This window comes from Orycteropus afer, unplaced genomic scaffold, assembly GCF_000298275.1.
Source record: "Orycteropus afer afer isolate SDZICR_OR568_19922 unplaced genomic scaffold, OryAfe1.0 scaffold00106, whole genome shotgun sequence".
NCBI lineage: Eukaryota > Metazoa > Chordata > Mammalia > Tubulidentata > Orycteropodidae > Orycteropus > Orycteropus afer.
The window spans coordinates 5,208,163-5,225,347 of record NW_006921693.1 but is presented as its reverse complement, the minus strand read 5'-3'; the positions used below and the strand labels follow the sequence as shown (position 1 = coordinate 5,225,347).

Below are 17,185 nucleotides of genomic sequence, written 5' to 3'. Positions count from 1 at the left end.
CAATGCAACAGCTCCCCTCCCACTTCCTCCCCATAGTTACCTCTTCCCAGTGTCCATCCCTCCATACTCTCCTGCCCCCTGAGCTGTCTCCCTGTTATGCTCCATTTTTAACCTGCTTAAACATACAATCACATTTTTCAGAGTGGTAAGGCACGATCATGTTAGGGGAAATAAAAAAAACAAAACTTTTTTTTCAGAAAAGTAAATACAACATGTATAAGCATACGATCATTATACACTATTTTCATTTGTGTGTATTCCTTTCTAGCTTTCTCCCCACAGCACACACTTCGTACCAACTCTAAGTGGTACGTACATGCAATTTTGTTTTCTCCTTTTCCTCCTGATCACAATTTTCCCAATGTTTCTATATTACTTTTCTAATTATTTTTTCCTGAAAACTACTGGTACTTCTTTCTTCAAGTTCAAATAAGAAACTTTTTGCTACCATTCTCTTCATGTTGGTAATTATTTCCCCAATTTTAGAACCCTGCATATAATATTACTGGAGTCCTAGTGGCACAGTTGTTAAAGCACTCAGCAGCTAACCAAAAGGTCTGTGATTCAAACTCACCAGGTGCTCCATGGAAGAAAGATGTGTAAAGATTTACAGCTTTGGAAACCCTGAGGGGTGGTTCAAATCTGTCCTGTAAGGGTCACTATGTGTCAGAATAGATGTGATGGCAGCGGGTGGGTGTATGTTGCAGGGAGCATATTAACACACATTGCTTTCTTCTTCTGATGGTATTTACAGAAGTAGATTGCTGGGTGAGTCCAAAAGTATGACACATGATCTAAGCACTGTCATTTAAAAATTGTCCTTGGAAGGGCAATATACCAAATGTGAGTGATCATCATGGTGGCACTGAGGAAGAGGAAGACATAGAGAAATGCATGGGGGATACAGACAACAAAGATGAGCCCTTTTGCACACGTAGTACTGCGTTGTCAGTGAAGGCAAACTCCGATCTATGGGTGGATAGATGGGTGGACAGGCTGAACAATCAGGTACGTCTATGCAGGGGGAATGTGCCCATGACCATGTACAGGGTTGGCACACAGTGTTTCTACAAGTGTATCTGTATGTTCTATAAGAATTTCCAGGTATATAGTAGAGCTAACAAGGGACAAGGTTGTAGTCATTTCTTGGCCACAGCCAGCTACCCAGAGGGAGCAAGTAGTTGGGACCTGATGGGCTTGGGACCATGGTTGCAGGGGACATCAAGCTCAATTGGCATAACATACTACACAAAATCACTGTTCCACATCCTACTTTGGTGAGTAGTAACTGGGATCTTAAAAGCTTGCAAGCACCCATCTAGATGCAATGATGGGGATGGGTCTTTCCTCGTTGAGAGCAAAGAAGAATGAAGAAAACCAATGACGCATGGAAACAATTAGTCCAAGTGACTGGAACACCATGCGATCCGCAGACTATATAACTATAAGACCAGAAGAACTAGATGGTGCCTGGCTACCACTGTCAACCACTCAGAGGGGGGATCCTGGCTAGAGTGGGAGAACAATGTGGAACAAACTCAAAATCATTTAAAAAAAAAAAAAAAAAAAGGGACCAGGTTTGCTGGTCTGATAGAGCCTGGTGGAACCTCTGAGACTATGGCCCTTAGCTGCCCTTCAGGTCTGGAATTGAACCCATTCCTGTGGCTTCCAGCCAAACAAAAGATAGGCATATGAGCTAAACATTTACACTAGGTTGATACACTTCTTGGAGAAAACAATCACGGGAGAATAGAAGGGCTGTGCATGCACAGGGAGACAGCTGGGGGGCAGGAGTGTATGGGAGGGAAGGACACAGGGAAGAGGTAACTATGGGGAGAAGGTGGGAGGGGAGCTGTTGCATTGTGGGAGATTGCAGTCAATGTCATAAGACAAAGTGTATGTGAACTGCTGTATGGAAGATGAATTTGTTCTGTAAACTTTAACCCAAATCACATTGAAAAATAAAAAAGAGCTTCCTTACCTCTTCCAAAGCTTGGATTAGTTGCACAGTTTTTCTGCCTGCAGCAGTAGAATCATCGTAGTTTAAAGACAATATTTGTTTGGAGATCTCTCGGAACCAAGCTTGAAGATTTTCTATTAATACAGAAACAAGGAAAGATACTGAGATTCTGGAATTCCTGCCACCGTGAGTTAACTGAACAATCATTTACAAATCACGTTCTTATTCATGGAGCTTTTACTGAGTGCCTAACTCTGCTGCTCCCAGGAACTTGCCAAACAATAGCAGCAGCAGCAGAAAGACCAGGAGCACGTGACCTAGGAGAAGAAACCGTACTTTCTATAGAAACACCTTAGTCTACAGTATCTGGCAGAAATGATGAGAGGCTCAAGTACGTGTTATAAACGGAATGTGCCAAGTGGCAGTGGTGAGTGGTGGTTGTGGGGAAGTCAGGAAGGACTGAACGACATGGAGAGTTCTGAGGAGAAGGGAGGCAGGGCGAAGGCTGGAGGAGCAGAGATGGAGAAAGGTCTTTTCTCTAAATGAAAGGACAGGCTCAGCAGAGGCTTCAGGGCACAGATGACAGTGGTGTGTCTGGAGGGGCAGAGGGGAGCGGGAAGCAGGCGCAGTGAGTTGTGGGAGGGGCCTGGAACGCTCAGCTGGTGCCACCTGCTCACAAACCAGCCGGCACTGCACCGGGCAAAGAAAGGGACATCGGCGCACTCCAGAGTACCCACAGGGCGACAGGTGACGTTCCAGCCGGGCCTCAGTCTTCACAGTCTGCGGAGCTACGGTCACCCTGCACAGGTGAAGGAGCCCGTGTGCAGAGGTATGAAGAATCCCATCCTGGGATTTTCACAATTCTCTGTCAGAAGGCAAAGTCTGTCCTCTTTTCACCTCACCAAGTGGAGTCCTTAAAGCTGTGAAGCTTTTTTATTCGTTTATTTTACCAATGGGATGTTATCACTTTATTAAAAAAGTATAAGTTATTTCAAGACTGGCACGAGCAGTGTCAGATTACCCAATCAGCAAGGTAAGCACAGGTTTACCTGTGTTTACTTACTAAGCTACAGAGAACAATTTGATATTTTTTCTCCACATCAAAGGTTCTGCTTGTAGGTATGGCTGGCATCTGTCTCTCTCCCAACCCCAAAGCACCCTCCTACAGAATTGAAGTCTCTTTTCAAATTTATAATCCTTGACAGGGACAGAGTGCCCAGTGAGCAAGGTAGGCATGAGCTTACTTATGCTTACTCAGCAATCTGTAGTCAAACAGTTTCATGTATTTTCACTACATCAAAGATGGCCCATTCAGCCACTCAGCCTACGACCTCTGGTTGACCAGAAGCAAGCAATCAGCATCTGATTAAAGATGCGGTAAAAGCCAGGTGAGATCATTCACCACAGATCAGTATGTAAGCAGGAGTAAGCCTGTGCTGACCTTGCTTACTGGGTAATCCACCCCTCAGCTTAAGGGACACTAGTTGTAAACGGAAAGATTTCTTTATTTTTCTAGGATTGAGGGGAAGCTATGGGGTGGTACGAACAGCACAAGAGTTGGAGTGTGAGGGGCTGAGTTAGAACCTGGACTCTGGACCTGCTATCCTCAATGAAGTGACTATCTTTTCAATCTCTGGTTCCTTATGTAGAAAGTAAGGATAAAGAGGCTTATCTGACAGGGCTGTGAGGATCAGATGAGAAATATCCATGAAAGTACAACCAAAGTTGAAAAATGCCATACACCCAGAAAAGGTGTAAGCTGGTAGTCTCCGACTGACCCCTGACACAAAGCTGGTATTTATAAGACCTCACAGAGTACAGTGCTGTCTGACACAGGGTTGCCATGAGTCAGCACTGACTAGATGGGAAGGGGTTTAGAGACAGAAAGATTAATGAGCTGATTCCAAACGACTAATCTGGTCAGATTGTAAATAAGTCTTTTTTTTTTTGTCATATAAAAAGCTATCCTAAGCAATTCCACTGTATAATTAACCTTATTGGAAATGAATTGATAGTTAAAATAAATATTAAGCATGTTTTAAAAAGTTTGTCAGCTTCACATTCACAGTTGTCTTCCAGAGGCAATCTAAAAGGTTCACAGCTATATAAAATCTGAAGTGATAGCACAATTACACCAGAGAGAAAACTTCCAAAAGAAGCAGGATCAAAATCATTTCAGTAAAGTGAGCCATGTGTGGAGCTGAAGTCCTGATCCGCACTATGACATGGGTAAACTTGAAAACATGATGCTGAGTAAACCAATCAGACACAAAAGGACAAAGATTCTATGTCCCAGTTGCATGGAATGTGCAGAACAGGCAACTGCATAGGGATGGAGGTTTGTCAGCAGTCATGAGAGGTGGGTGGGAGAGAGGCGGAGCTAGGAAGGTGTCACTACATTTCTGTGAAGGGTGATGAAAAATCTGAAACAGAGTGGTGATGACGTGCAACACAGGGCACATAATTAACGCTGTTGAAATGTACACATAAAAATGGTTGGGATGCAAAATGTTTTGATACACAGGCAGACCCTGGAGATACTGCAGGCTGGGTTCCAGACCACCCCAATAGAGTGAATATTGCAATAATGTGAGTCACATGAATTTTTTGGTTTCCAAGTGCATGTAGAAGTTGTGTTTACTCTATACTGTAGGCTGTTAAGTGTGCAATAGCATTAGAAAGTTTGAAATATCGTGAGAATCACCAAAATGTGACAGAGAGACATGAAGTAAGCACATGCTATTGGAAAAATGGCGCTGATAGTTTCTTGATGCAGGGCTGACAAACCTTCAATTCATAAACAATGCAGTATCTGTGAAACACAGTAAGGTGAAGCGCAATAAAACAAGGTAGGCCTGTATAGCATTTCACCCCAGTTAAAAAAAAAACCCACAACAGTGCAGATCTCCTCCTCTGCCACTAGATGGCAAGTACACTGATGAAATGAACACACTCCAAGTACCTTTAGAAGATGAGAACCTTGGATATCATCTGTGTTCGCAGTTCTTAATATTCTTGGGTGACATCCTTCTGAGAAGATCAAGAAAGCTATGGAGCCTCTTCTCCCATCACTCGGAGGCACAGAAACTTACCCCGGAGTGTTATGCAGTACTCAGGGGAACCTATGATTCCCTGTGCTAAGTAAAGCAGAGGTCAGCGCAAAGGCAAGACCCTCAGCAAGATGAGCTGACACAGCGGCTGCGTCCGTGGGCTGAAGCATGGTGACGAGAGTGGGGACAGCACAGGATCCGGCCGTATTTCGTACTGCTGCACACGGAGTCACTACCAGTCGGAACTGACTCATGGCACCTAATAACATCTACCAACTATTACATGAAAACCTCTAACCTAGCCTAATCCCATCTTTCAAAGATAAAGAATCTGAAGTCCAGAGAAGATAACACTGTCCAAGAAGGGCACAGAGTTAGAAGCAGCAAAAATGAACCTTCAGATCAGTATTTGTTTTTGTTGTGTGGCACGCACACAACACACTTGTGATTTTCAACTTAGAGCGCCCCACAATACTAAAATAAGAGGGCAATGTTACAGCATAAAATAATGAAAACATAAGGACTTTTTACTATGCCAGATTCTAAATTTCAAATAATCTGTGTAGACATTTCAAACACACCAATATTTCTTCTTTAGCGATTACCATTTTTCTCCACTCTGGTTAGGGGCTTCACTCCGGAGAAGACATCCGCCAGCTCGGTCATGCGCTCTGAGCCCTCCTTCTTATAAAGCTCCCATTTGGCTTGCTTTTCTGAAAGCATTTGCTTAAACATCTGTTGAAGAGACAGGAAAGATTTGTTAACTTAGGAGAAAATCCAGATCAGGCAGTTTACTGAGAAAGCCTGAAGGAACCCCAATTTATTACCATAATGTAATTAATTATTATAATTTAATATATAAAAATATAATCCAATCCATTATTTTATATATATATGTATATCTATCTATACATATATATATATATAAGCAGACTACCTCATCTTTCTTCCATGGAGCAACTGGTGGGTTTCAACCACCAACCTTTTGGTTAGCAGTCAAATGCCTTAAGCACTACCCCACCAGAGCTCCATACATATATGTGTATATATATATGCGCACACGCACACACACACACATACTTATATATGTTGTTGTTGTTGTTGTTATGTGCTGTCGAGTCGGACCCGACTCACAGCGACCCCTCCTTGGGTTTCCAAGGCAGTATCACTACAGAAGTAGATTGCCTCATCTTCCTTCCAAGGAGTGGCTGGTGGGTATAACACACACATATGTCTAAAGGAGCCCTGATAGATCACTAGTTAAGCAGTCAACTGCTAATTGAAAGGTTGACGGTTTGAATCCACCAGCTGCTCCATGGGAGAATGGCGTGGCAGTCTGTTTCTGTAAAGACTACAGCCTTGGAAACCTTATGGGGCAGTTCTATTCAGTTCACAGGGTCACTATGAGTTGGAATCGACTTGACGGCAATGCGTTTAGGGGTTTGGTTTGTAAAAGTTAACATTTAACATCATGCCACCCTTTAAGCTCTACTCAGATCCCTTCAGAAGCTCTTGCTTCTCTTTTCAGGATAGTGTCTTAGGCTGGGACAGGGTCCTCTGTTGTGTATGCCGGGACAACCACATACATGCCTTTAGAGGACTCAGCTCTGTCTTGTTTACAGTTCACTAGTGTGATTATTTGATTAATGTCTGTAGCCCTCGTTAGACCGGAACCTACACAATCTAGTGCATGTGTGCCCACCACTGTACCCCAGTGACAGAGGAATTCAAGGTTTGTTAAATGTTTCATCCTATCCTCTTCCTATAAGCACTACCTCAGATGGCTAGAGTCGGTAGCTTAAATCAGAGAGAGAACCACAGATAGTTGTACTCATATTACATTATAAAATTAAGTATAAAAAACTCTAAGACTTCACTACTTATTCATTCAATATTCTTACCTCTTTGAGTATGAATTCAAACTGAGCAGTATTTAGCAACAGCTGGAAGAGGACCCTGGGATTGTACCTAGAGTCGGTTAGAATCTGGTCCTTGATTTGACGAAGGCGTTTGTTGTTTGGGTCATAAGCTAGAAGTGAGAAGAGATGAGTTATCAATTAATTAAATGTGTAGAAAGTATACAATGAAATATACAATAAATTCTTAAATATTGAGTCTCATTCATTTTAAGCATGTGAAAGTCATAAGCAACATATATACCAGTAACAGAGGGTGAAAAAATGGTACTCCATCAACTTTTAAGCATGGCTATTGGATCTGACATGGAATGTCATCTCTGATAGATTACTGAGAAGAAAAGCAAGCTAAGGATCAATGTTTCCACATTTTGTAAGCATTTTTTTTGGAAATCAATCACTATATTTTATAAACATATTAAACAAAATATATGTATAAATGTGCATGTATAGTTTGGATACACATATTAAAAAGACAAGACAACACTCACCATATTTTGAATGTGGTTACCACTGGGGAATGGGTATGAGGTTTGGTAGGAGCAGAGATGAAATGAAGGTTAAGGAGGGGCTTTCACCTTTACTCTTCTATACTGTTTAAGTTTCACATGAGCACGTATTACTTTGAAAGTATAGCAATACAAATAAAATCATCAACACAGATGGCACCCTAAAATGTCCCAGAGGCTTAAAGGCATGGTAAGTGCTCAGAGCTTTTTGGTGTATCCATTACCCAGGCATGAAGAGCCAAGGCTTCTGGGCCAAGGTCACAGAGTCAGCCCATGAACAAGGATAAAACACTAGCTGTCTTGATTCCCAAGCTAGCCTATCAGCTGCCAAGCTAACTTATTCCCAAGAAAATAAACTTCAAAGAGATGTATGTAATAAAAAATACTGACATTTCTTGGGATTAGTTTATTGGGCCAATTATTTATTTAAAAAAGAATAAGGAAGACAGATAAAGGAAGGATACTTACAAGCAAAAGCTACCTAAACTGTAAGTAAGACCAAAATAGAACATTTAGCAAAGAAGTTGTCATTAATTAGCTATAAAGTTCACAGCTAAATAATGTACGAGGTCTTTGTGGCTGCACCGGCACTGCATGGGTGAATTCCACCATTTTCCCATCATGTATCGCAGGATGGTTGGCGAGGTTGACAAGAAACTCTGATAGTTGCACTCATATTACACGCATATACACCCACTATCCTAATCCCTTTCTTCCTCCTTGTCCTCGATTTAGGTCACAGGATGGTGGCTGTGTGTAGAATGACTCTGGTCTAGGAGCATATTTTATAGGGTATTTTATTTACCAGTTATGGTGAAGCCTGGGGGAGGATACTATAAATACTGATTTCTAAGTTATTCCATTGGGAAGGGACCGATGACAACCTGGAGAAGGGCTCAGTTTTCATAGAGAACTGCACAGTTCTGATTTATCATGCGTTCTTCAGAACTATCTGGAAAGAAATATACTGGAACTGGTGACTTTGATTATCCAGAGAGGAAAACTTCTTCAGTTCACATTTGTCTAACTAAAAACCAAAACAGAACTCATAAGCAGTCCCACCTATCTATATTAATTCAATAAGAAACCTTCTGATTTTAACTTGCCTTCATTGTTGGATGGGGGCAGAAGAACCTAGTTACAGAAAAACGTTCTGTATCCCTCAAGAGGCCTGAATGATTACCCAATAGCACCTTGGTAGAAACTAGGTTTTGTTCCAGTGTTTCTAGGGCCTGGTCATCTAAGATGGAACCACCAACAGTCAGGGCCAGAGAACTGGGAGAACAGATCCTACAACCACAGTGACCTTGGGGTCAGACTTCAGCAGCCACCATGGCCTCAGTGCTTCTTTGCAGAGCACTGCAGAGTATGTGAAGTCCAGACACAATGACTCCAGTGGGTTAACAGTATCTGACACACCTTTCCTCCTGCACACCCAGGATAAAACAACAGAAAGGCTAAATAAGCAGTTGCTTTTTTACCTATGATTCATAACCAGACAGGCAAATCATTTGTTTCTGGTAAATTATGACCTTGTGCGATCAGGTCAGACAACTGTCAGGCCCAAAAATGAGAAACAGATGTGGCTGACGATACAATCACAGGCCTCCGGTAAGGGAGGCTGTCCCTAGCACAGGAGCAGATTTGGGAACCTACTGGCTCCTAGGACCCAGGCTTGGCTGTCAGGCACCCTCAGATGAAGAGGAGGCTGAGTCACTGGAAAACCACAGTCAGTTTTACGATCGGATAAAGTGAGTTCCTGGATTGTTTATATGCTGGTGGATTTAAGACCTTTGGTAAAGAAGATTGTAAGCTGAGTCAGCGTAGTAAAATCCTCCAATTAGAACCAGCATTTATGCCAAAATAAGCTCTAATTAAAAACAGACCCATGAGATGATGAAAACCAGTGACAATATCCCTGCTGTGGGGAAACTGTCGGCTGGAAAGGGGTCTAGGCCAATCAGCCAAATGATGAACAAAACTGGAAAGTAGAACCTGTGAGAAAATGCTTAAGAAGCTGGAGGTTTCTAGTCTGAGGAGGAAAGGCAGAGGAGAAATTCCATACATTTCCAAAGATATGAAGGATGAAGACGTCTGACTGCTGTTTTCACTTCTGACCACTCACAGGAAGTCAGAACAGATGGTTGCTAGAGGGATGGTGTGGTGATGTGTGGAAGAACATGTTGACTGAAGGGTTGTGAGACAAGGGGCCTCAGTGTGATCGAGGGAAGCAGCAGAAAAATCCGTCACGGGCAGAATTTCTTTTGAGAGACTCAGCTTTACCTGAAAGAGCAAGAAGTGTCAAAAGCAGTGCCTACCTTAGGGTAGGTCCTCAAGAAAAGTTTCTTGAAAGAAAAACAAAACAGGGTTTTCCAGGGCTGCATAAGTATACCACTCTGAGGAGGAGGGATGTGCAGTTCTGGAGGAGCGACACAATGTTACGGGAGGCTCACTCTCAGGAGCTTAGAATTCTGTTGTTATGGTTGGTTAGTTTGGCCACTCGCCGGGCTCAAAAGGAGGCCTCCTAGAGGCAGAACTCTCTCTGACTGCTGGTTGAGGAAGACGTGCTACTGAAAGAGACACACACGTTCTCCTGAGACACGCGTTGCTGGGAAAGAGACGCAAGAGACACGCATTGCTGAGTGAGACACCGAGGGACATGCACTGCTGGGAGAGAGACTGTGAGAGACTATTGGCTGAGGGATGGTGGGCTGGGAGAGAGACTGAGCATTTTTTCCTGAACTTGAATTGTAGCCTGTGGTGCTTCCCTAATAAACCCCATAATCTGTGAGCTCTGTGTGGCCACTGCAGTGAATTATCGAACCCAGGAGAGAGGTGGTGGGTGCTTTGGGAGGAACGGTTGGAGAAAGGGCTGGAGGGAGGCAGCATGTTTGGACTGGCAGGAATAGGCCTTGGGCTATTGATGGTGATTCTGTCTTCCTCTTGTGGGATTAGAGGAGGTCAGAACATGTGGCCTCCTTGTCCTTTTTGCATTAATGTTGATCAAATATTTACTAAGGAAAAGGGATTGTGCCAGTCTGAACAAGCTCACAAGTGTGACTTAGCCCATCCCACTTACTTTCCTACCATGACATCAGGGGCTTTGGCATCACAGTCCCCTGAGCATGGAGGCTACATTTCCCCAGATTCCCCAGGAACTCAGAGGACCTGACTAAGAACAGCGGGTCAGGTCTGTCACTGACTTGTCCAAATGGACTGAAAAAGCAACTTGATTCTCACCCAAGGGCTCTCTACTTGGTAACCACAATGTATCATGGAGTAGATATTAATTCTGAAAGCCTTTCTGTGGGCAGGATAAATGGCCATGGTTCGTGCCTTACCTGAGTCTGCTGTATGGAGCATTAGCCATCGGATGGCAACATTGCAGTCTCTCAGGCAATTCAGAAGCCTTGGGATGTTGTCCAGAACCATCTCCTCCCTTAAGTAGCCTTCTTTCAGAAACTGCTGCACTTGAGCGTGTACTCTTTCACCGACAGTAGCATATCTGCTTGCCTTTGGGGGGAAGAATTCAATTAGGTTCAAAGAAAGAATTACTTATCTTGAAAATGAATCCCATTCAGATGAATGCCTTGACAAACACTAACATCTCCACGTGAGGTGAATCACATCTGGACTGTGGTTAATAAGGCTCAAAGGCAACTGGTTGACTACCCAGCAGTTTAGGTTCCGTTCAACGATTTCTACCCAAGTTGTTCAGTGACACTGGTTCTGTTCTTCACACCGTGGGACATCCCCATCGTTTCCATGTCAATGTCCCATCTCTGTTCATCTGGTTGACCTGCTCCTTGCATTCGCATCGTATTTTAAAGTAATTATGATTGGTCTCATAGAGGTGAGTTTTTAAAGGAGTACAATACTTATGGGTGATACTATGTTTTGAGCCAATTTATTATTTAGCCACAAGGTGACCCCAAGGTTAGTTTCAGTTCAAGGTCTGAAGAAGATCTTGGGGGATGCGGTCCACCAGTCTTAAGCATCCCAGTAGGCCTGGATTTTGTTCCAGGATTTTGAAGTTCCGTCTTACATTTTTCTCCCCTCTATCCGGGTCCACCTATTGTGGCCTTGATTAGAACGGTCAGGAGTGGGAGCTGGGCACCGACTACCTCTGGTCTCAGGTAGATGAGGCCACGGTTTGTGCAGAATGCTCGTCCCGTAGCCTAGTTTCCTCTTTGACTCTTTGGTTTCCTTCTTTCTCTTTTGCTCTGGATGAGTACAGACCAATAGTTGTATCTTAAATTGGATTTTTTTTTTAACAGAGCACTGGACTTAGAATTAAGAGACTAAATCCTAGTTCCAGCTGTAATTAAATGTTGGTATGACACAGAGCTTAACCTCTGCATAGTGTTTTTTTTAAATGTCAAATGGAGTACTGGCTCAGGTGACCCCATAGATTCCTTCTATTCTTAACTTGGATAAAAAAGAAACAAAGAGAAAAGCTAAATTTCCTGTCCTTCCTATTATTATTGAGCAAAGGAGGCAGAGCAGAGCAGGAATCAAAAGACAAGGCTTCTATAGGTATACAGAAAGTTTAACTAAAAAAATCCCCCTCAGTAGTTCAAAGTGGAATTTTCAAAGCAGCCTTTTCAATCTATTAATTCTGCTTTACTAAAGCAAGAGTTAATATTAACTTTAAACATTATTAACCTAGCCGAGTTAGTCTAAAATAATCACAAGGTATTTCATCAGGAGTCTGAAGAAACTTCTTAAATGTCATAAATGAGAAAAGACAGATGTGGAAAGGCATTTGTGGTGAAAAATTAATGCCCTGATGCCGGTAAGTAGAGAAGTTCTACCACTTGCTCTAATATATTTCTCAGACAAATGCCAAAAGTGAAATTATTTTGTGCATTATTTATGGAATTCAATTTATTTGAATAATACATGCTGAAGTGTTTGCAGACAACACTGTTCTATCCACACTGGAAACTCAAAACTCAGCCAGCCAGGCTGGGGACCATTGGTTTAGAAATACCAATCATGTTTCCCAATAAAGATGTGCTGTTTCTTCCTCCATTACATAGGCACTTCCTTCTGCTTTGTGTTTCTGTCAAGGAGACAGGATACAGCTACGTAAATTGTGAGGACACAAATGACTTGATTCTTGCTGCTTAGTTAGCGCATCAGAGATGATGGATTTAAATTATAGTGACAGGATGTATCATGTACATCCAGTTACCACCTTTAATATTCATCTTCTTGATAAAAACATTAACTTCAGACACTTGTGAAATCAGCTCTGCCCATAAGGACATGGTCTGTAAGCAGAGTAAACTGAGTCAAGTGGGGCCCTAGGTTGCAATGGTTCATTTTAGGATATGAATTTTCTTAGGACCCAGTCTCCCATTTATACACACCACATAATTTAAAAATCTAGAGTAACCTAGCAAAATTCACCTTTCATTAATCACTCCACTAAAATGTCTACGTGGACATCTTCATGAAGCCTACTTTGCTGGTTTCCTACCTCATATATGAGATCTGTGGTTATTAGCAAATTCTTTCTGGTTAACCAGAACCTACCTGTTCTCGGACGTTGGAAAGGTCCAGGGTATTGTTTAAAGCTGTCTTTGCAGCTTTGTAGGGTTCCCAAGCATCTGCCAGATTTACTGTGATTCCCATGTAAATACTGATTACCTGAAAGAGGAGATAATCGTTCAGTGTATTAAACACCTGCCCGCTTGAAGGTAAGCATCTGGGAGAACACAGCATTACAAAAGACTGCCCATTCCTTCAAGGTAAACGTCACATTTACTCCATTGCAAAGAAAATGCAAGATTTCCCAAATACCTAGGTGAGTACTCTTCCTTATCAGCACTTTGGAACAAAAAGGTGACACTGTTGCTATTCGTGGAAAATGTTGCTATTCATGGAAATAAAACCCAAACAAAGTTTTCCTTTCTCTTCAGTCTGCCAGGAAGTTTTTATGGGTGCATATCATACAAACTGGACTGTGACCTTTCATAATGCTACAAAAGTTTCTAATTATAGTATTATGGTCAAAACTTCTTAAATTTAGGCACATAAAGCCAGATTCTTCAAGGCTTCCTCTGAATGGTTCAAGTTCAAGCCGAAAAGTCCGACTTGTTTCCAGACAGGAACCATCATCTCCTAATCAAAGGCTGTTCTTCTCCTATTGCCAGTAATGACTCCCGTTCAGGACCCTCATCACAGTTAATGTGACTCACAGCTGGTAAGAAGCGGAACAAAATCTGCTGAGAACATGCCTGCCCTTCAAACGCTGCTGTTTGCAACTCGCTGCACTTTGTTGAACCCTCCATGTGCAAAGAAAACAGCTCATATATGTTAACTATGTTATGTCATTTTTATTCCTTCAAGAATTTAACTGAAACAAAAAACATTAACAAAATTATAAGCTTAATCCTACAAGCATGTGTAACCTTAATAGCTCCGTTACTGCTAATCCAAACCAAACTTTGTTGTTGAGTCAATTCTGACTCATAATGACCCTACAGGACAGGGCAGAACTGCCTCATTGGGTTTACAAGGCTGTAATCTTTATGGAAGCAGATTGCCTCATCTTTCTCCCATGGAGCAGCTGGTGGATTTGAACTGCCAACTTGTGGTTAACAGCTGAGTATTTAACCACTGCACCACCATCACTGCCAACACATAGATAAATGTTATCATGAAAGTGAAATCCCCTTTCACACAATGAAAAACTAGAAGAATTTTCTAGCTTAAACGGATAAACAGAGAAGAATAAAAAGAATCATTACGTAATTTGCAATCTCAGTCGCTAAAACAAGATATGTTTTAATATGTGGTTTTACCTTGAGTATATCCATTTAGGAAAAAGACTAATGGGTTCTTCAGGAAATCTTACTGATTGATTTATTCCTTCATGTTATGCTGTATAATATTCTCAACACACCCACAGGAATTTTACCATGGTGATTTTAGGTTCCATTATTCCTAACATCATGACCTCTGAGTAAAAGGCCAACAGAATGGAAATCAGTATTCTAACAAACACATGAGAGCGAACACAGACTATAGTAATACTTGCCCAATTGTCTGGAAAGTATTTATCCACTATTTCCCTCATCTTTGCTTGGTGGGTGTGCAGGATGGAAGGGTCAAAGTAGAGAATCACGCATAGCATGGCAGCTTGATTGGCCAGGGCAGTGCTGCGGTGCTCGGGCAGTGGGTATGCTGAGACCTGCAATGCAGAACCCACGCCCCAAAGAGTTAGTTGCTGGTCACACCTGAACGTATATAGGCTCCTAGTAAGGTATCCAGCTCTACGGTTTGTTAGCCTTTCACCATCTCCTGTGAGGATCCTGGACCCTGGAATGAATATGGCATCGCTAAAGTATGGCCTTCCTTCTTACCCCTAACCAGGATGTTATCTTCCTTCCAGCCTAAGAGTGGTTCCATTTCTGTTTCTTTCCCTTCCCAGGCAGTGGGGTCAAATTGTAATTTTCTTTGGTCTCTTTGAAATGAATGGTACCCATACTGGAGAAGAAAGTCAGGCAGCTTGCAAATGCCGCCCAGCTTCACAGCCCTGCTCATGCCGCCTCCTTTGTGGCACTGCCCTCAGGGCCCACTTGGTCACCTGCTGCAATCCTGCTACCTTATATACTCCAAGGTGACCTGTGCTTCCCTACCATGATGTTCACCTTGCTTTACTCTGATTCTTAGCTGTCTGCTTTCCTAAGCAGCAACCTCATTATGGGGAGGGACCATGGCCTGCCTTCTTCAATGATGGAGCCCCAGCATCCAGCACATGGACTAGTACATAACACACACTCAGCAAGCATTTCTGGAATAAAAAATTAAAGGGGTGCATCTTCTTGCCAAATGCCAACTCCTCCCTAAAATCTCTAGTTCTGTCAAAATTCACATCCCACTTTCCTTTCCCCTCCCATAACATAGCTTAAGAGCCTTGACATGGTTTCTAGCAGTTCTTCCTCTCTGAGGAAGAAGGAGGGAAAGAAGTAATTGAGAAGAAAAATGAAATCAATCTCTTAAACTGTTAAGATTGTTACAGATTTATTCCTCACCTGATTGTAAATATCATCAGATCTGAGCCGACCAATAACCATACTGATGAACGCGTCATTGATAGGCACTCTCTGGAAATAGCTCTCGGGATAGTTGGGTGGTCTTTTGGCTCCTGGTTGGCTGGAATAACCTGTACTTCGAAGCAGCTTACAAATATCATCCATATTTGAATCAGCAGAAGATCGGGCAGCGCTGAGCCATGTTCACAAAAGGAAATAAAAGACAAACACACTGTGCACATCAGACACTTAAAATACAACAAAGCACAAGAATTCCATTACAACTTGCCTTCATAGTTTTAAGGAGCTCTGATGGCGTAGTGCCTATGCATCTGACTGCTAACCAGAAGGCTGGTGGTTCAAACCCACCAGCCACTCCTCAGAAGGAAGGTTGGGCAATGAACTTCTACAGTGATACCATGTTGGAAACCCAAGGAGGGGTCTCTATGAGTTGGATCCAACTTGACGGCAGTGCCTTGCATTGCATTGTTTACAGTTTTAGATATGAATTTGGCTCGATCTATATCATTAAGATACACAATTATACTTTGAAGCCTATTCTAATATAGCAAACTTATGAGTATTAAATTTATTATTAATTAATTATTCTACATAAAAATCCATAATCCCTTTACCAAAATGCTTGGCTTCAATTTGTTTCCGAACACAGCGTTTTTCAAACATGAGGAAGTAAAGTGGTGCTGGAGCATACACCCTACGCAGCAGGGTCTGAGGTGGCATCCCCTGACCAACACGTTAGTATCTGTACAGTAAAATGTGTGAATAGCCACACAAGTGAGAGAAATAAAAGGTATACATAGATTCACCTCTGTTCTAGTTAGGTGTGGCCTCCAAATGACTTGTGCTTAGATCAGGTTTTGCTGCAAAAGGAGTCACTCTGTGTCTGTGTGTAGAGTGTGTGAGTAAGCATGTGTGTGAGAGCGTGACTGCATGTGTGTGTGTGTGAGTGTGTGTGTGTGAAAGAGGGAGAGTGTGACTCTGTGAGTGTTTCAAAGCTCTTTGGATTTCAGAATTGGAGATGAAGAATGGGAACTTGTGCCAACATTTTACAATATAAAAATTCTATCATTTTACAGTGGATATATACTAATTGGTTTCAACTGGCAAGGGGCTGCTTCTGCAGAGTCTAATACAAACATCCACACTTTTTAGGTGGTTTTATAGCAATCCCTGAAAGCAGTGACCGAGCTTCAAAGAGCTGTCACCTTGGCGAGGGTCTCCTACTTGATACGAGGCCTCCCTTTCCGTCAGACTGCTGTGCCGTTGTTCAGATGTTCCCCCTCCAATGAATTAGCTGTGTCCCCAAAAGGACAAAACTGAATTTTCAAAGCTGGGCTTCATGAAAAAATTTTTTAGCTTCTTCTTTACATTTACTGTTTCCATCTTTCAAGGTACTTTTAGGCTCTGTAAACGTCCTTCCTGAAAACATGGTAGCTAAAACAGCTGGTGGTCACAACGATGTGAATGCATTCCGCATGCTGGTGGGCACTCCCCTCACACACTGAGAAACCCAGCTGGCGCGAGGCATCACCTGGCATGGACTCACTGCAGCGGAGGCAGCAGGACCCACAGTGGCAAACGCATCATGTCTCTAAACAGTCCCCTCTCTGGTGAGGTTGTGCCTTTCGTCCTATTCATTTTATCCTAATCTGTAAGCTCCGGGGCTTGGGGCTGCTTTTTGATT

General features: G+C 42.5%; 1 protein-coding gene across 1 annotated transcript in view; it reads right to left on the bottom strand.

Annotated features, from left to right (window-relative positions):
* Positions 1-17,185, bottom strand: part of WASHC5 (WASH complex subunit 5) — a 58,201-nt gene that overhangs the window by 26,224 nt on the left and 14,792 nt on the right. The window contains exons 5-11 of the mRNA XM_007943402.2: positions 15,481-15,673; positions 14,484-14,636; positions 12,977-13,090; positions 10,777-10,948; positions 6,912-7,039; positions 5,616-5,745; positions 1,982-2,094 (exon numbers count right to left, since the gene is read on the bottom strand). Coding sequence (XP_007941593.1) covers positions 1,982-2,094; positions 5,616-5,745; positions 6,912-7,039; positions 10,777-10,948; positions 12,977-13,090; positions 14,484-14,636; positions 15,481-15,673 — 1,003 coding nt within the window. The remainder of the gene's footprint in view (positions 1-1,981; positions 2,095-5,615; positions 5,746-6,911; positions 7,040-10,776; positions 10,949-12,976; positions 13,091-14,483; positions 14,637-15,480; positions 15,674-17,185) is intronic.